At 48.2% G+C, this 17,998-nt stretch overlaps 2 protein-coding genes across 6 annotated transcripts in view; one reads left to right on the top strand and one right to left on the bottom strand.

The window, feature by feature from the left end:
• SAMD4A (sterile alpha motif domain containing 4A) overlaps positions 1 to 17,998 on the top strand; it is a 216,372-nt gene that overhangs the window by 182,819 nt on the left and 15,555 nt on the right. For all 4 annotated transcript variants that reach the window (XM_019725735.3, XM_019725736.3, XM_074327456.2 and 1 more), the window contains 5 exons: positions 1,863 to 2,196; positions 4,460 to 4,545; positions 9,610 to 9,728; positions 14,412 to 14,613; positions 15,934 to 16,060. In XM_019725735.3, coding sequence (XP_019581294.2) covers positions 1,863 to 2,196; positions 4,460 to 4,545; positions 9,610 to 9,728; positions 14,412 to 14,613; positions 15,934 to 16,060 — 868 coding nt within the window. The remainder of the gene's footprint in view (positions 1 to 1,862; positions 2,197 to 4,459; positions 4,546 to 9,609; positions 9,729 to 14,411; positions 14,614 to 15,933; positions 16,061 to 17,998) is intronic.
• The window catches only part of GCH1 (GTP cyclohydrolase 1), a 140,131-nt gene that overhangs the window by 28,502 nt on the left and 93,631 nt on the right, over positions 1 to 17,998 (bottom strand). The gene's annotated exons all lie outside the window — the stretch shown is intronic.

Below are 17,998 nucleotides of genomic sequence, written 5' to 3' on the forward strand. Positions count from 1 at the left end.
AGAAACCCTGGGTGCCAACTAGGCTAAGGCACAATTCACACTCTGCTTCCAACCTTCTGAACAAAGCAGGTTCCTGCCAGCGATGGGGCTGGGCTCTTGGAGTTGCGCTGCCCAGAATTGAAACACGCCTGTCCAACGCTGCCATCCTCAGGTTTCCTCTTTCCGATGGATTGATTGGAAAGTCGGGGTCAATTGATCATGTTCCATGTGCTTGTCTTCTTTGACATCCCCAAGCAATTTTTCTTGGTAAGAGAGGATCCCAGGAATGGATTGGTACTCAGGCTTCAGGCTTTTAAAATTATGTCCATGCTATTCCGGGCTCTCAGAAGATGAAATCTATGTTAGTAATCAGGGCCCTGATTGTCAATGTCCATCCGGGGTCCCGGGGAGAGGTTTGCTGCATAAGCCCTGGGCAGCACTGTGGCAGAAGGTGGAGCCCACCCACCATGCCAGGGAAGACCCCCAGGCCCTGAGCTCCAGCCGCAAGTGTCTGAGCCTGTTCTGCCCCTCTGTGAGCATCTGGCACAGAGATAAATGTCTGTCTGGATCAACTGTCATTCCTTTTTCTAGTATATAATGCCCAGTATATCAAATTGTAGGTGCAGGAGGATCCAATTTATGAAGTGTGTGCATGTGTGTGTATGTATACATATACATAAGGCAATGATATACATTACAGTATACATATATATATGTTATACATATATCTAGAATGATCCTTCTAAAACATGTCGTGCTCCTGCTCCAAACCTTCCCTGATTTCCCATTCATTTAGAAGAAATTCTTGCGTCTCTGCCTCAGCCTGCAGGCCTGCATGCTCAGGCCCCTGTGGCTCCTTGGATCTCCTTTCCCACCCTTCTTCCCTCACCCCACCTGCTCTACCTCAGACCTCCTTGCTGTTCCTCACACGCTAGAGGTCCCTCCCACCTCAGTGCCTTTGCTATGCTCTCTGCCTGGGGCGTTCTCCCAGGATCCTCTGGCCCACACTCATTTGGGTTCCTCCTCCAATGTTACCCGCTCAGAGAGCCTCCCCTCACAGCAGCCCTGGCCTGCACCTCTGTCTCTAGCACGATGACTATTCTTCTCATGGTAGGATATAAACTCCCTGAGGGAATCCTAAAGGCTGTTCCCACCATATCCCCATGCCTAGCCCAGTGCCTGGCACATGGGCGCACTCAACACATACTTATTAATTTAACAAAAAAGCATGACATGGTACCAGACACTGACCTGCAGCTTTACCAATATTAACATTACCACAAACACCTGATAGGGCAGGTGCAATCGGTATCTTCATTTTATACACAGAGAAACTGAAGCACAGAGAGGTGAAGTCATTTACCCAAGGTCACACAGCAATGTCAGACTTCAAAGCCCAGTATCCATCCTAGAGTCTGTACTTTTAACAACTACCCTCAGTTTCCTGTGTCGCGGACAGAACAAAGGTGTACACAATCAGGTTCCTTCATCCAAAACCAATCATACACAGGACAGGAAGCCACCACCGTATGACCCACTTTGTTATACAGCTTCTGAAATGTGTGACTGTAAATGGTATAAATGCATTTTATAAAAAGGCACTGAGGAAGCCAGGGGAGGAAATAGGCCGAAATCACGTCCATGAGCATCTCTAGTGGGATTTTTAGGTGATACATATTTACCTCACTATTCATATCTGTATTTTCCAAGTTTTCTTCCTGGGCTAATATTCGCTTGAGAAAATGAAAATGTTTGCTTTTCCAAGGAACGTTCCGAAGGGGCCAGCAGCTGCGAGTCCTGCCTGGGAGCAGCTCGGGACGGGGCGGGGCCGGGCAGGGCCGGACAGACACCCTAATGGAGGTCTTCTCCCTCTGGCCATGCAGGACATCATTGAGGGGGGCAGCCTGCGCGTCCCACTGCAGGAGCTGCACCAAATGATCCTGACTCCCATCAAGGCCTACAGCTCCCCGAGCACCACCCCAGACGCTCGCCACCGGGAGCCCCAGGCCCTGCACCCGCCTTCACTGATGGGCCCCGAGAGCCAGAGCCCCGACCGCAAAGACAGCACCGTGGCCCCTGGCACCACAGCCACCACCTCCGCCGGGGCCAGTGGCGGGCTCCAGCCACACCAGCTGAGCAGCTGTGACGGGGAGCTGGCTGTCGCCCCACTGCCGGAGGGAGATCTCCCTGGGCAGTTCACACGTGTCATGGGCAAAGGTAGGGCCTGACTTTGCCACCTCTCCCTTTTCTTCTCTCAACACCACTAACCAGAGCTACCAGTCCCCGAGGGCTGACCCCTGGGTGCTGGATAAACTGCCAGAGTCGATGTCATTCGTCCATTTGTACAGATGAGGAAAGTGTGGATTTGAGAGTTTCAGGTATTTGGATCTGAACTCAGATCTCTCTGCCCCCCCAGAGGCCTCTTCCTTAACCGTCTCCTTTCTCTCCCACTCCCTCAGACCAGGGCATGCTGGCCCTCCTAGTCGAGGGCTCATTGGGCCTTGGACCCTCAGGCTAAGGTCAGCTCTTAACCACTGCCCGTACAGGGTACCACAGTTATGCTGTGTGTATCTGGAGGGCGAGATAGATTTCACATGTGGTCCTTTGGGTAAGAGCACCCTTTCTACCTGGGTTGCCCTGTACCTTCCCCGTGGCGCAGACCCTGATGCAGATATCCTGACAAGGTCGAGTGCTAGAATCATTTATGCGTGATGGGTGTTTCACAAGAAATCTTGATTATCTTAAAAATTCAGTGAATGTCTGTACTTTTCTTTTGGGAAAAGGAAACAATTTTTCTTCTTTATTGTTCAATATTTCAGACCATTTTAAAGAACCAGGTTTTTATCAAAAGAAATGGTCTTATGGTTGCAGTAAGAAACTCCCTGTGGTACACGTCCTAAAAAAGACTTAAGCCCACAAAACTCTGGCTCAGAGAAGATGACTTGTAGCATCCCTTGAAGCTGAAATGCCAGTAGCTTGACGGCCAGCGGGGGCCGTCGTCTCCTTCCCTCACCACCTTGCTCCTTCTCACCCCGAAGTGGGCACTTAGCTGTGTGAGATTAGACAGATGACCTCATGGGTGAAGACACACGTGGGGGTGGTTACCTGAGCGCGCAGTACCTCACCCCTCCTTCCCTGTGGCGAGACACATGGTGAGATATGCCCTCAGGAGACCTGCCCTCCTCTGGCACAGCTTCTTTATAAAGTTCAAGTACTTTCAAATAAAGTAGAATATAAATTCATGCTCAACATAAAAATATCAAAACTAAACAAAATGGTAGAAGGTGAAAAATAGCCCCATAACCCCACTTCTAGCTCTGCCATCTTCCTCCCCAGAGGTGACCACTATAAACAGGTTTGGAATAGCCCTTCAGAAACTTTATAATCATATACAAGCACGATCCTTTTTACACACGAGCAGGTCTTGCTTACGTGTTTTTCTACAGCTTTTTTTCTTACATTATACACTTTTAATATTTCTATCAATACAATAGCACCACCTCATTCTTTTTTAAAGATTGCATACTATCCTACTGTATGCATAAACCATGATTTATTTAGCAGGGTCCCAACTAATGGACATTGAGATGGTTCCAAAGGTTTTGTTATTACAGACAATGCTGTAGTGAAAATCTGTGTGGCTTAAATGGGATTCTGTGACATACTGTTTATGCAGGATTAGGGAAGAGAAACACACCATGATGCCCTGGGTTCAACACTGATCTACTGAGTGCAAGGCATTTTTTACTTCTAATTGACATATTTTGTGCAGCCATCTCCATTGTGGCCTTCTAAACATTCCCGTCAAGATCAGAGCATCAGGACCTTTAGGATGAGAGCAGAATGGCCATGACAAACCCAGCGGTGTGTGAACACCACCCGCAGACTAACTCTGCTCTACTCTATTAGCACTTCCCTGAGTGCGTAGGCGAACCTGGATATGTATAAATTCCCGTATCACTTTGAAAAAATAACCCTCCAGTGACTGAGTAGTAGGCTTCCTGCTCACGGTCACACCCCATATGCCTCACGTCCTAAAAGATGTACCAGCTTGATTCTTCCAAATGAGGTGCACCATTCATTCATAAAATCACGGAGACTGCTCTCTGAGAAGGTCAATGGTCTTTGATGCCTTTGAACTCCCTCTCAAAAGGAGCCTCTTTCAAAGAGCTTGGGACACTGCTGTGTTCTTCCTCTTCCAGAGTGTCTGCCTCGGCCTGAGTTTCAGACGGCTTAATATAGAATGGTATGCCTGGAATTCATAAAGGGGCTTCTCGAGGGGAGGACGCTCGTGGTGACCGAGGCTGTGACTTCAGTGGAATGAGGAGCCTCCTGGCCTTTTTTGTAAACCTTAGGTCAAGCCACAGGCACACATACCTCTCAAAATATTGGTCCTGAAAGGAAATCAGAGGCAGACCGTGAGGGTAGAATGGGTGTGCATTTTCTAATTCATCTTCCTTTTTTTTTTTTTAATTCACAGTGTGCACACAGCTCTTGGTCTCCAGACCTGATGAGGAAAATATAAGTTCCTATTTACAGCTCATAGACAAGTGTCTAATTCATGAGGTGAGTAGTGACAAGTTTCACAAAGCTTAGTTCTCATTGCTTAGGAATGATTCTCAGAGTTTCTGTGATATGATCATTTGGGTCTCCAACAACTTGGTTTTGAGGGGTAGACGTCATTGATAGTAGCTCAGGCAGAACTCAGCTGTGGTGGCTTCAAACCTAAACACAGCTTATGTGTTAATTTGGTGCCCAAAGATTCTTCTAGACTGACCTCTGGTGTGAGGGTAAATGCCTGAGAGAAATTTCTGACTGTGGAAGCATCTCTGAGTGACCAAGCCAGGGGTGGTTAACACATTAACATTTTCAGATCTTTAAAAAATTCTGTTTGGAGATAGTTTGCCTTTTGGCTCAAGGAAAATTGAGGGAGAGATGGAGAAAGAGTGTGCAGAAGAAATAATATGTGTTTGTGTGTGTGCTGTGTGTGGTTTGGTGATCATTCTGCTGTCTTTTGATTTGTGACTTTTATAGGAATTGTATTTAGCCTCCTGTCCTTCTGAAAAAGGACTGAGGCAGGCTGGCCCTGTGCCTACTAGGCTCTCAGACTAAGTACAGTCTTCACAACGAAGCGAAACAGGTCCTGGGCATGGCTGCCCAAAAGGACACCTGGGAACAGGCAGCTGTGCCTCAAATCCAGGACGACTCTGGCTTCTTATAGATGATGCCCCTCCAGAGTTACAGAGACAAGGTCTAGGCTTTAGAAAACTTAGGACTGCATAAACGTAGAGCATGGAGGTCTTTTTGTGGCATTTTGACATGGGAATAAGATGGTAAGGGCATCCAAGTCTCCTCACCTTTGCCATGGTGGCAGCCAGACCCTGGGAGCCCAGTGGGCCCCAGTGATGGGAGATACCCAGTGCAGAGGTCTGGCCCCTCCCCCATCCTCCCAGCTGCCACACAGGCCCACCTGCTTTTGTGGTCACTTCTCTGGGCCCCCACCTCTATGCTCTGACTCCACCCGTCCTCAGGTTCAGGCGTACAGTCTCTCTCTCTGCGTTTCCACTCCTCTCCCAGGCCCTAAACCCTCTCCCAGGCCCTAAACCCTCTCCCAGGCCCTAAACCCTCATTTCTGTGATTTCCTCTCTCAGAAGCATGAATTCTTGTGCGTGCCATCCCCAACCCCCAGTTCACACTTTTCTGTTTCCAGTTCTGACCCTGTACTTGTTTTGACCAGCAAACAGCAACAGAAAAAAGAGAAGGCAAGAACACAATGACGAATTTTAGAACTCATTCATTCCATAGATACCTGTCAAGCACCTAGGTCCTGGCCCTGGCTAGACAGCTTATGGTGAGATGAAAGGAAAACAGGTCATCACATACTTGCTGATAAAGCCTTTGATGAGGTCCTCCCACGTGCCTGGGAGCCCAGATGAGGAGCAGTGGACACTTACCCAGAGCCTACAAGCATTTCCTCAGAGGCGCTGCCTCCAAGCTCGAACTGACAGGCAAGCAGAATCTCAGTGGCAAAGGCTCAGTTAGTAAGGAGGCAGAAGAGCAGGCAGAGAGAATGACATTTTGAGGGTGCTGTGTCTCGTTGGGGAGGAGGACATTTGGGGTGGGTTTCGAGAAGGACCAATTAAAAAAAAAAAAAAAGGATGCTTTTTTTCTGAAAAAGCAAACAGGAACCTTGCTTCCTCTCCCATGCCCACTCTCAGCATTGAGCTTTCAAGATACTGGAGGACAAGTTCCCTTCCACCTCGCATCAAGTCTCCTGAGACTATGAGACAAAATAACAAGCCCTCCGCTGCCTCTGCTAGGTTGTGCACAGCTTCTTAATTGGTCTACACTTGCCCCAAAACCCGGGCCTGATGCGTCTCCCTTTCCTGCCTCATGCGAGCCCTCCCGGGGCGTCCTGGCCCTCCTTTCTGTTTCTTTCTCCTTTTTCTCCCCAGCTGTGCAAGCAATTCAGTCAAAGACGGCACTGTGTGGACTCATCTGCCAGCAAGAGGCCCCAATTGCCATAGAGGGGGCTCTCGATAATGGGAGTCCTGGGCAGAAGGAGCTCATGCCGTGTCTGCTTGTCTGAGTGCATGTCAGGATGGAGGGGCCTGCACTCTGCTTTAGAAGGGAAAAGGTTGTCCAAGACTTTTTATTATTTTAGATCGAGAAACAGGAAACACATCGGAATGATTTTCCACAACCTCAGGTTCTTCTGTGTGTGCAGAACACACCCTCCCTGTGAGCCCCACGGAGGCACACACACAGCCTCCATCCTGGCTGAAGGTCAGCCTGGGCCCAAGGACAGGACTCCCTTTCACAGCCCGAATGTGCTATTCTTTAACCAACTGGAAGAATGCTGACACTTCCATGGCACCTGCCTTCCTCCCCAGGGATGAAGGGACCAATTCCCTCGAGTAGTAAAACAAAGGACAGAAAAGTTCTGACTTTTATACCTGAGACCATCCTGGGTCGTGGATTATAATCCCAGGATGCTTGCCTCCTCAGCATCTTGAGAAAGTTGTGGGAAGATGATTTCTTGTCCCCTTTATGAGGCTTTTAATCCAGCCACCAAAGCTATAGGACACATCTTCCTCCAGACAGACTTATTGGTCTGGGCCTGACAGGGACAGAAGACTCGGAAGTGGCTGACTGGCTGTGTCTGGGCGATGTGTGGTGTGGAATCTTCCTTCCTCTCCAGCCCCTGGGGAAGCTGCTGCCAGCCCAACCCAGAGCTGCCAGTGGAGGGGACTGAGTGAGGTATCAGCCATTGCAGCCGATAGCAGAGGCGCACACGGGAACCAGCTCTCAGAAATCACTGTGAGCCAGTCATGATGTGGCTTCTCTCCGTACCTCCCAGCTGCAGCTTCCAGGACTGAGAAGAAGAGGCCACCACACTCCCTCAGCGTTGCTAAGGGGCTTGTTCGTGTCTGCCACCTGGAGCTAAATAAGCCTGTTGCCCCGGTGTTGAGTGAATGAGCTGACCTCTCTGTGGGGGTATCACATTTCCATCTTTTTGGATGCTCTTTGCCACCATGGAGATGTCATGTGTGAACTGGTTTCCTTGGAAGCACTTTGAATGCACATCCATAAAATGAGCTATTTACTCCTTTGTCACTTGAAACTCCAGCCAGTTGTCCTTCGGACTGGCTCCAGTCCAGCTCAATATTGTAGTTTTGAGACCTTGAAGTCATATATTGGGGCTAAAGGTGATTGTTGAATACTCAACATGACGCACACTCATATACCACCACCAAAGGGCTGGTCTGTGCAACTGACAAAATCTAGTTAGAGTACCTGTGAGCGGCACGTATTGAATCATTGCTAAGAGCCAGGCATGTTCTAAGTATTCTAAATGCTTTTTATGTGTTACCTCATTTAATCCTTACAGCATACCTTTGAGGGAGGAGTTAGGATCCTTAGTGTTTAGAAAGCACTGAGTCTCGGGTAGAGGAACTCAGATAAGGGTGTGCAGGGATTCGGGCCCTGCCCATATGCATCCAGAGCCTTCCTCTCCCCCACTGGGCTCTCTCCTTCTCAAGTCCTCTGGACCAGCAGGCCTGCATCTTGTGTCCTCACTTAGCATTTAGCTGAACAAGCCGCTCAAAAGCAAAATCTACCCATCCCTTAATTAGTCCTGCAGACATGCTTGCCTTTTACAATTTTCAGAGGTCCTGAGCATCACCCACAGATGAGAGGGACCACGGAGGAGAACCACGTCCTCACCTTTTAGCTATGAGACCATCCCACGCTCACCTTAAAGGGAGGTCTGCACCTCTTTCTGTAATAGGGTGCTGGATCCCTTGGTTGGTAACCCTCCTTGCTAAATATCCTTCAGGTGTCTGGCTAAGTTCACCCAGGAGGAAGGGCTTTGCGAATTAATAACTTTTCTACAAACGGACTAACACCTTTTTGCTTTTGGTCACATAGCTCCCCTGTGTTTAGGTTCTTAGATTGTCATCAGGAGAAAATTAAGTTGTCATGTTTTTTCTCTCTTTAAGGAATCTGTTTCTTTTATGGGAAATAGTTATGTAGTCTGTTACTCTTAAGTAATAGTTTATTGCTACTTAAAGGATTTCATGCCTTGTTGACAAAATTGCTTGGGGTGTTATCTCCATACTAATCAGTCAAATCTGGTGGATTTCCCACAGCGTGTAGACCACAGTTCTAGATACTTAACAGGAGATTCCTGTATTACATGTGTGATCCTCACCATCTAGAACCCACTTCGTCCAAGTTCTAGCCAGGGCACTTGCTACAAACACAAACCCCCTGGATTCCCTTTTAGATCTATTAAGTCAGGCTTTGGCTGTGCGGGAGGGGGCCCAGGAATCTGCATTTTAACAGTCTCCTTGTGGGGAATCTAATAGATTATAAATTGGAGAGTCTCTGCCTTGGAGACTCAGCCCCTGAAAGTCCTAACCTGGGCCGTGGTGTACACAAAAGGGTGCGTAATACAGATGACAGTGTGTTACAGGGCAGTAGGCAAAATGTCTCCAAACACCAATTTTACTAGAAAAGACTTGAGAAGTCATCGGGTATACCCATTTTTCTTAACTTCAGACAAAGTTTAGGTTAGGATGGGTGCACTGGAGTTTTACAGGGCACAGGGCCCCTGAACTGGAGATTTTTTCAGCTACACCCTGAGACACAGAGTCTATATTCCATTTTCTGAAGCCTGGCAGACCACTCCAGGGTGTCCACACACCATCAAGCAGATTGATTTTTGGAGTGGTTTAGCATTTCCATTGACGATGAAAATGCAGGGAGCCTGCAAAAGCCAGAGTATTCAACAAACAAGTTTGCAATTTATTCTTGCTTAGTATATAGAGTCCAGAGTGGAGTCAGGAAGAAAGGGAAGATGGGTATGGATCCACCAGAAATGCAACCAAAAGCAAGGGTTATCCAAAGCTTAATGCATGTACCTTACCAGGCACCTCCAATGCCAAATAACTTGAATTTTCAGAACAGACAGCTCGCAACTGAAATTGATTCCTGTTTGGACCAGGTTGGAAACAGGTGAAAAAAAGGCAACTGCAAAGACGCCAGTGTTTCTTCCTATTAATTGCATGTTTCTCCCTCTAATACCAGGCTGCGTCACCTATTAAAAAGTCCTGTTTGTTTTTGCAGGCATTTACAGAGACGCAGAAAAAAAGATTGTTGTCATGGAAACAGCAGGTGCAGAAGCTTTTTCGGTCTTTCCCTCGGAAAACCCTTCTAGACATATCAGGATATCGACAGCAAAGAAAGTATGTTGGGATTTCATTTTTTGTAATGCACGGTGGTTCCCAGGTGCCTCATTGCCTGCCTGGGATCCTAGGGCAGCAGAAGGCAAGGCATCATTCCTTGTTCACCAGGATAACCTGTGGCAACGTTCAAATCACATTCCTTAAACAGGTGGGGTTGGGAAAAGGCTGTAATGAGAAAGAATTCCCCAAGGAAGAACTGAATGCACTCTTTTGTAACTCAGTTTACATTGTCAAAAGGACGGCATTAGTCCAGACGGGCATCAAGGGGAGAGTGGGTATGATTTAATGAACGCCTGCAGAATACTTGGTGGTTTATCCCCAAAAGGGGGCTTTGAAAGGACAAAAATGAATTGTTCTGTCAGCACCTTAAGTGGTAGTATAATTTTTTTCTCCCTTCTAGCTGCAGACAAGCTAATTATAGTTGGTGGCAGGGTGAAGAGCCCTGTGCTGGTCTATTTTGGTCTGAGCTGCAATCTAAGAGTGGAGCAGTACCATTCTTGATTTTTCATAGTACTTCAGCTTCTCGGATGCAGTTAAAAATAAGCCTCAATGTACTTTAGAACCCATTACCTTAATCTGGCTTTAAATTGAGGAACCCACTTGCATGTTAGAGGTAAATTATAGTAACAATCTGGGAAAAGAGTTAAGAGGAGGGGTAGAGTTAAGCCTTGAACAATGACAGGGAATTTGGGGGAAATCAGCAGCTATTTTACATTTTTAAACATGAGCAGATAAGAATTTTTTCCCTTGCCCCTAAAAAGTTCTGAATTCATTTCTCAGTGCAGATATAGAAGCTCTGTCTGTGTTGTTAAGGTTTGGGGCATTTATTTGCATAAGTGTGCCTGAAAAATCACTGTTTTTATATTATCTAAGTGAGATAAGGCCAGTTAGAATTTGTGAAAAGTCTTTTATTAAAGATTAATGTAAAAATTAAAGTGTTATCATATTCCAGCGTATACAATACGGTTATTTATTAAACAAACATTGAGCGCTTACTATGCTCCAAATGACGGTATCCAAGCACTTTAAAAATATGAATACATTTAATCCTTACAGCAACCATAGGAGGTAGAGGAGCTACTCTTTATTTCTTTTTTTTTTTTTTTTTAGGAGCTACTCTTAACCCCAATTTACAGGGAAGTTGGTAGGCAATGGCATCCAGGATTTGGAACAGTCAGGCCGGCTCCAGAGTCAGGGCCCTTAACACGTTGCGTACGGATCATGAGAATCTTTGTTTTTTTCTGAGCCATGCGTTAAGGACGGATAACGAGAATCCTCGTTTTTACTGTTGACTCTTTTTACTTTGCACATTTTATTAAATTATTTGTGTTTCGTTAATAACAAAGGAAGCTGCTTTCTGCAGTATCACACCAGGAGGGATTACTAACATCATAGGTGAGTAAATCCTAAAAAATTCCATAGAAAAATAATAAATGACATAGAAGCATTTACACTTTAAAGAGAAGAGTGCATTTTAAAGTAGTTTCTTTTAAAAACCTGCGGGAACAGAGGAGTATGAGGGATTTAAACCCCGCCGTACGCAACGTGTTAACTGCTGCAGACGCCAGCTCTTGGCCTTTGGCTCATGTACGGAAAAGATGGGCAGGATGAGCAGCTCTTTATCACCAGCTCCCTGGCCCCACGCCCTCTGCGATTGGCCTCCCTGATAGGTTAACTGTACCACCTTTGCACCTGAGGATTCCTCGGGCCCCAGGTGAAAGGCCAGGCCTGCTCCTCAGCCCCCTGCCCTGGGGCTGTACCCCTTCCCAGGCTCTCTCCTTTCTTGTGAGGGCAACAGCACTTCTCCCAAGTAAGAGGAGGACGTTCCAGACCCCTCTTGTAACACCAGCTCCTCGGGAGACAAGTTCCAAGAGGAAGAAGGAATTTAGAGTTTGAAGCTGAAGATAGAGCTTTTAAGCTTTTGCTGTTACTTCCGAATGTGGTGTCCCATGCCCTGCCTGGTCCTTGGTTTGCATCTGAGTTCCCATTAACCTTGACCTCTCTCATGTGTTAGTAACTAAAGCTTGTATTGGTTGGGCTAACCCAGCATTTGCCAGATTGGAGTCCCGATGGATCTCTTTTATTGATTAGATAAGGATGAATTCAATCATCGCTTGTAGATGTTCAATTGGAGTTTGCTACCTAAAGCTCTAGAAAATAATTTGTTCTGCTAAGTATTACCTCTGGGATCTTTTTATGCTATTAATTTGCTTTGAAGACCTGTTTCTCCCATAATACAAAGCCCAGCCCCTACTTGAATCATCACAAATCCCAAATTAATTGGTTCTTATTCAGTCTTTTCACACATTTCAAGGTAATGAAATCAGTTGGTTCGATTTAGGAAGGCGGTGAAAGAGAGACAGAGATGGGCAGAGCAAGAGAATGAAAAATGAAAACTTGCTTTTGTCACTTTGTTCTCTCCCCAGAAAGAATGATTATTTCATTCAGCCTAGTGATCTTAAGTAACCTAAATGTTCACGCCGGTGGCCAGCAGTGGCAACACTCAACGAGACAGGCTTTGTAATAACCAACTAAGGATGCCACAGTAGGGTCTCACTGTCGTTAGAAAGATGGCCTATCCAAATTCTCCTCCCCCCACCCCCACCCACCCTGTCATCCAGATGTTCTGGGTTCTACCGCTACATACCACCCAGGTCATGGGTCCTAACTTTAGGCCTAGAGCCCTCATTTCTCTGGTGACTAAATGTCCCATAACAGAACCCTCTGCCCACATTATATTGCTTAAGAATATAGCCTTGCCTTCCTGGAAGCACAAATCATTTTAGCATCACTCATTGACTACTGTATTTTGCATATGAAATAGCTTTTTAAAAATCCAACCGAAAAGGAAAATGAGCAAGAAAAAAAAAAAAGCCATCTGCACTAAATAAGGAAAAGTCTTAGCAGAATACTGAATCATCTGCCAGGTGGCCAAAATTCTGACTCCAAAAGCCAAAGGCCTAGTGTTTGTAGTTTAAGAGAAAACAACTACTACTCCATCCTTGTCTCTCTACCTGTCACTCACTCAGCTTGTCCCTCCTCCTCCGAAGATGTCTTCGATAATGTGAAATTACTCCTACCCCTCCTGGCTCCAATTTATTCCTATCAAATCAAACATTTTAAACCTTAGTAAAAGAAGAAAAGGGAGAAAGGATGAGATAAAAAGAGAAACCTAGAACCCATGAGTGTCCCCCTTCTCACCACATGTAGATGAGCCTCTGACTGAATCAAGAACCCTTCCTTGGGCCACAAAAGCCTGGAAGTGGAAAGACACACACCCCAAAATCAGTTGCAGTCAGCTCATAGTGAAATTCTCTTCCCTGCCCTCTCTCTGCCTAGGAAATTCAGGTATCCTGGGGAGACGAGAAACATTTTCAGAGCTCAACTGTGCTGATGGCTTAGATGCCCCACCCCCTATGCACACACAACTCTCTCAGGAAATGACTGTTTTGCAGGGGCCCCCACCCCCACCCCCTCCCCATCGTCCGTCCTCAACTAGTTAAACTACGTCAGCCCTGTCTCCCGGAGTATCCTCACAGGTTTGGTACAAACCCTCCCCTGTGTGGCTGGGAAAGCAAGTCTGTTCCATCTGGTGGCCATTGGAGGTAAAGCATTTTGACTTAAACATCAGTGAATGACTAAAGCTGACTCTTCTTGGAAAGAATGTGCTGGTTCCTGAAACCCTGCTGGCTGCTGTGTGCCCTCCCAGAACCTGAGGCATGTTAGAAAGGACAAGTTCCTCGGCGATGAGGTCATAGGACTCATGGGAGCACAGCGTCCCAGTGCAATGCCAGGGTCTCCTGCAACCTTCCTGCATGGACCCAGGGGACACACGGAATCTCTGGGCCTTTCTGCAGGGAGGGCTGTGCAGTGGGGGAGCAGTCGGCGTCCGAGGTCCAGAGCACTTGCATTCCTAGGTCCATCTCCATTCCCACAGCCCTCACTCTATACCCCGGAGGTAGAGGCCCAGACATGGGGTCAGCTCTTCCATTTGAAGAGGCATCGTAGTGGCAGAGGCCCATTCATTCTTTCATTCATTCAACCTGCATTTACTGTACCAGGTGATTCAGTCGTGAAGCATGCAGGACCATGAGGACAGACACCGTCCTTTTCCTCATGGAGCTTACATCCTGTGAGGCTCAGGCAACTTTCCCCAAGTCTGCCACACAGACAGACATCAGAAACAGACTGTGGTGCTGGAAGGAGCACTGAGCTGGCTCTGCCGCCCTCTTGCTGTGTGGCCTCTTGACAGGCGTGTGAGTGCTCTGGGCCCTGTGACGCAGCTTTGAAGAAGGGCCAAGGGCTGCTGGTTAAACTTCTGGGCTGCCAGCTCTGCCCCCTGCTGGCCATGTGACCTTCGCGAAACGATTAAGCTTGTTTTACTTCTCCAGCTCTAAAGGTGGATAGAGGGCTACTTCACAGGGTTGTGGTGAAGAGTGGAGAATCAATGTAAAAGGGCCAGGATGGTACACAGGACACACGCTGCACGTGATCTTTGCTCTCAGATTTTAGCTGTCGTTTTAATCATAGCCTTTTCCTGGCCCACAGACCCTAGGAGCCCGTAGGCCTCACAACGGTCAAACTGTGAGCAGATCCCTAGTAGGCGTCCCCCTGGCAGCCTGGGGATTGGGCAGGGCTGAGGGTGACATATGGGCTCTCATTCTCCTCTGTTCACTCTCACAGTCGCGGCTTTGGGCAGTCCAACTCCCTCCCGACGGCCAGCTCTGTGGGCGGAGGCATGGGCAGGCGGAACCCACGCCAGTACCAGATCCCCTCCAGGAATGTCCCCTCCGCCCGCCTTGGCCTCTTGGGCACCAGTGGGTTCGTCAGCTCCACCCAGCGCAACACTGCTGCCAACCCCACCATCATGAAACAAGGAAGACAGGTTTGTTCTGCCTCAGGAAGCAGGGTGGGCAGCCACGCTCAGGGCCTGAGGCTTCAGGATGTGTGCCCCCAGATGTCTCCAAGGTGAAGGGAGAGGCCCAGGGAGGCTACACAGAGGCAGTGTTCCTATGCTCAGCAGTAACGAGCGTTGTCTGCATTGTTCCTCAAGGCTGTAGCTGCACCTGTCCTCATGGGGTTTTGCTTAGGATGCCACTGGGACCACTTGAACCTTGGGGACCCTGCACAGAGGGGCCTTTGGGAAGAAATGCAAAATCTGTTTATTATGTGCTTCTATCCTTGACCTGCCCCCCGCTAACCTCACCACCTCCCAGATCTGGGTTCTGAGGAGATGCCAGAGCACCTAAGAAGCTTTCTTGGCCTTTTTATTTGTGGCAAATAGCTCCTTTGTCGTGGTCCCAGCTGTGGTGACGAATCCACAGGAAAGAGCCTGAGAGAGGCTATCAGAGGGAGAATTGAAACATTCTGTCAGTCAGGGCCAGGCTGCCCAGAGGTTCTCGCTGTGTGATTTAGAGCTGACCACAGCTCCTTACCCCTCTAGCCCTGTTTCCCCACCCCACCGAATGCTTTCCATCTGTGTGCCCCCAACTTTGTGGGGCTTCTGGGCCAGGGCTAGGATGGGAGGGACACATGTGGGTCTCAAGTTCTGGATTGTCATGAGAAATTTATGGATGACAGCTTGGTTTAAAAACAAGAAAATAGGTCCCGCAAGACAGACGGGATCCACTCCCCCGGGGAAGCAGCACAGAGTATTCGAAAGCCCCACTTTCTGACCATTGTGGGCAGCCCCCAAATAGGTTCAAGAGGAAGTCACCACTAAGACACCCACATAATAAGAAACACACAAGCTCAGTTGTGCCAGCTCCTCGCCAGCTGAGTTCTTTTTCCTCCCTCTTGCTTTGTAGTAAATTATAAGATTCTCAGAGAGAAAATCAAATGAGATCCCTGAAACAGTTGGTGCTCTTCGTCACAAACGTTTATAGAACTCCCCCCGTTTCCAAGCAAAGTGACAGGGAAAGCAAAGGCAACAAAAAGGATAAAAAGAGTTTTGGAGATAGTGAGGGAAAGAGGTGTCCAGATTAAACTGAGGGCTAGACAGGGGCCTGGGACTAAATGAAAGGGAATCTAAATTCCCTCTCTATAACTAAGCAGATGGATAGTGTTGGCCTACAAGCCCTTTTCCTGAAATTAGCAAAGAATTCTCCCCAGGGACTGGGTCCCAGCTGGGGGTCCTGTTCCCCACCCCCACCCCCATCTCCAGGGCGTCTGGACTAACGGGTTTCCCCTTTGTGTTTCTCACTAGAACCTCTGGTTTGCCAACCCAGGGGGCAGCAACAGTATGCCAAGCCGCACCCACAGCTCAGTCCAAAGGACCCGCTCGCTGCCTGTGCACACTTCTCCACAGAATATGCTCCTGTTCCAGCAGCCAGGTAGGCCCCGCACTTGGTCTGTCACTCTCCTGTCCCCTTGACACCGAGGGCAGGCCAGATTGCCAAAATAGATGCCCCGGTGAACCCAGCCGGAAAGTGCTGAGCCTCCACTGTCACCACGCATTCTTGTGAGGTTACAGAAGCATTTCCTTTTTTAAGCTGTGCCTTGCCAGCATGAATAGCGGCTGCTTGGCTGGAAGCCAGCACAAGGAGCCCCAGAGCTGTTGCAATCTGACAGAGATATTTTTGATACTAGTCATATTCTTAAATTGATAAAACCAGAGATACCACTAGGGGCTTTGGGGGGGGAGATGGGAGGGGTTCCATGTGTCATGGGAACGGCGGTGTATTAATATAAAGAGTGAGACAGAGGAAGAGAAAACTTGACAGCGTTGATGCTAAGACCCACCCCTGGTTTGGGAGTGCCTTGCAAACATGACTGTTGGACCAGCCATCTTTCCTTTACTTGGTTAAAGAGTAGCTTGGTACCCTTCAAGTCAATTTCACCTTTACCATGCCCCCTAAAACAGAGTAGCCAGAATTATGTGTAGCTAACAAATACTTGCACCCTTTCTGTATGCAGACAGTGACCTCTTAGACTCCACAAGTAACACAAAGCCACACAAGCAATTAATTACTGCACCTACCTAGATGACCCTCTAGGTGGGCAAACCAGACATGCGTGTACATGTAGGAAAATGCCCACCCTAGGCGGTAGATGTACTCTGTGCAATAAGTCCTTATAGGAGTTTAAGGAGAGGAAGTGTCGCAGGGACCCGTGGTAGGCAAGGAAGCTTCTTGGAATTGGAGCTGAGCTTCAAGGGACAGAAGATGAAGAGCTGGAAAGAGTAGGGCGGGGTTGCAGGCAGAAGGAACAAGGGAGCAAGACTGCAGCAGCGGTACAGAGGCCACGGTGAGTCCTGCGAGCTATGGCTGGGCCGAAATGTGGGCTGAAGTAGCAGCAGAGGGACCAAGGGACCTGAAAAGATTGTGGCCGGTGGTGGGGACTCTGAACCAAGGCCAGGGAGCTCAGACCCTGGCCACTCTCACTGGAGAATCGATGGAAGATTTTGAGCAGGGGATTATGCAGGGTGTGCGTGGAGGAGTGCAGGGGAGGCAGGATGCAGGCTGGGAGGCCACTGAGGAGGAGGAAGGCGGAGGAGGAGGAGGAGGACGGTGAGGAGCCACCATGGGGGCGTGTGTCATGAAAAGAAGGGGCATCCACATAGCCCAGATGCTCGTTTACAGCCGTTTCTTGACTTCTAGAACTCCGTATTTGCGCACTTTTGTTCTAAAGCTCCTTTTCTCCGTTTTGATACTTGTGTCTATTTTTCTTCCCAAGAAGAAATACTTCATAACATTTGGGGGCCTGAAGGCCTTTTCCCTGAGTTATTTAGTCCCAGCCTCTGTCATCTTGTAGAATACTGTATAATCCATTTCCAGTAAGAGAATCTGAACAAGACTTGAAGACATCCTGGGTACACGGAGCTCTTTGACCTTGGATGAATATCCCACCCGGACCCAATCCTGGGACTGCAGCCCAGCCCCCTGGTTCCCTCGCAGGAGCCCTAGCTGACTAATACACTTCAGTACTAATACACGTGGAGCCTTCTCTGTTCTTTCGAACCTCTTTCTCCTCCCCTGAAGCTCTCTTCCTAGTCCTCAGTCCTCTTCTTGGTTCCTGGCTTAGCCGGGAAGACCAGGCGCACCGGGAAGAGCTGGGCCACCCCTGAGGGGAGGACTATTGAGGTTCATGGATGCAAATCCCCCATGGGTAGCTTTGTTCGCCCCACCCCACCCTCCGTCCTCGCCGCTGTACAGCAGTGCTCAAGCTCATTTCCACCCTCTTCCCGTGAAGCCTCTGTTCCCATAGTTAAAGAATCAAATACTACAGAAGAGCTTGTAAGGAAAAGGGACTGTCCTCGCCTCCCCCTCCCA

The sequence above is a fragment of the Rhinolophus sinicus genome, chromosome 3, assembly GCF_057876585.1.
Source record: "Rhinolophus sinicus isolate RSI-liver-muscle chromosome 3, RSI-T2T, whole genome shotgun sequence".
NCBI classification, from domain to species: domain Eukaryota; kingdom Metazoa; phylum Chordata; class Mammalia; order Chiroptera; family Rhinolophidae; genus Rhinolophus; species Rhinolophus sinicus.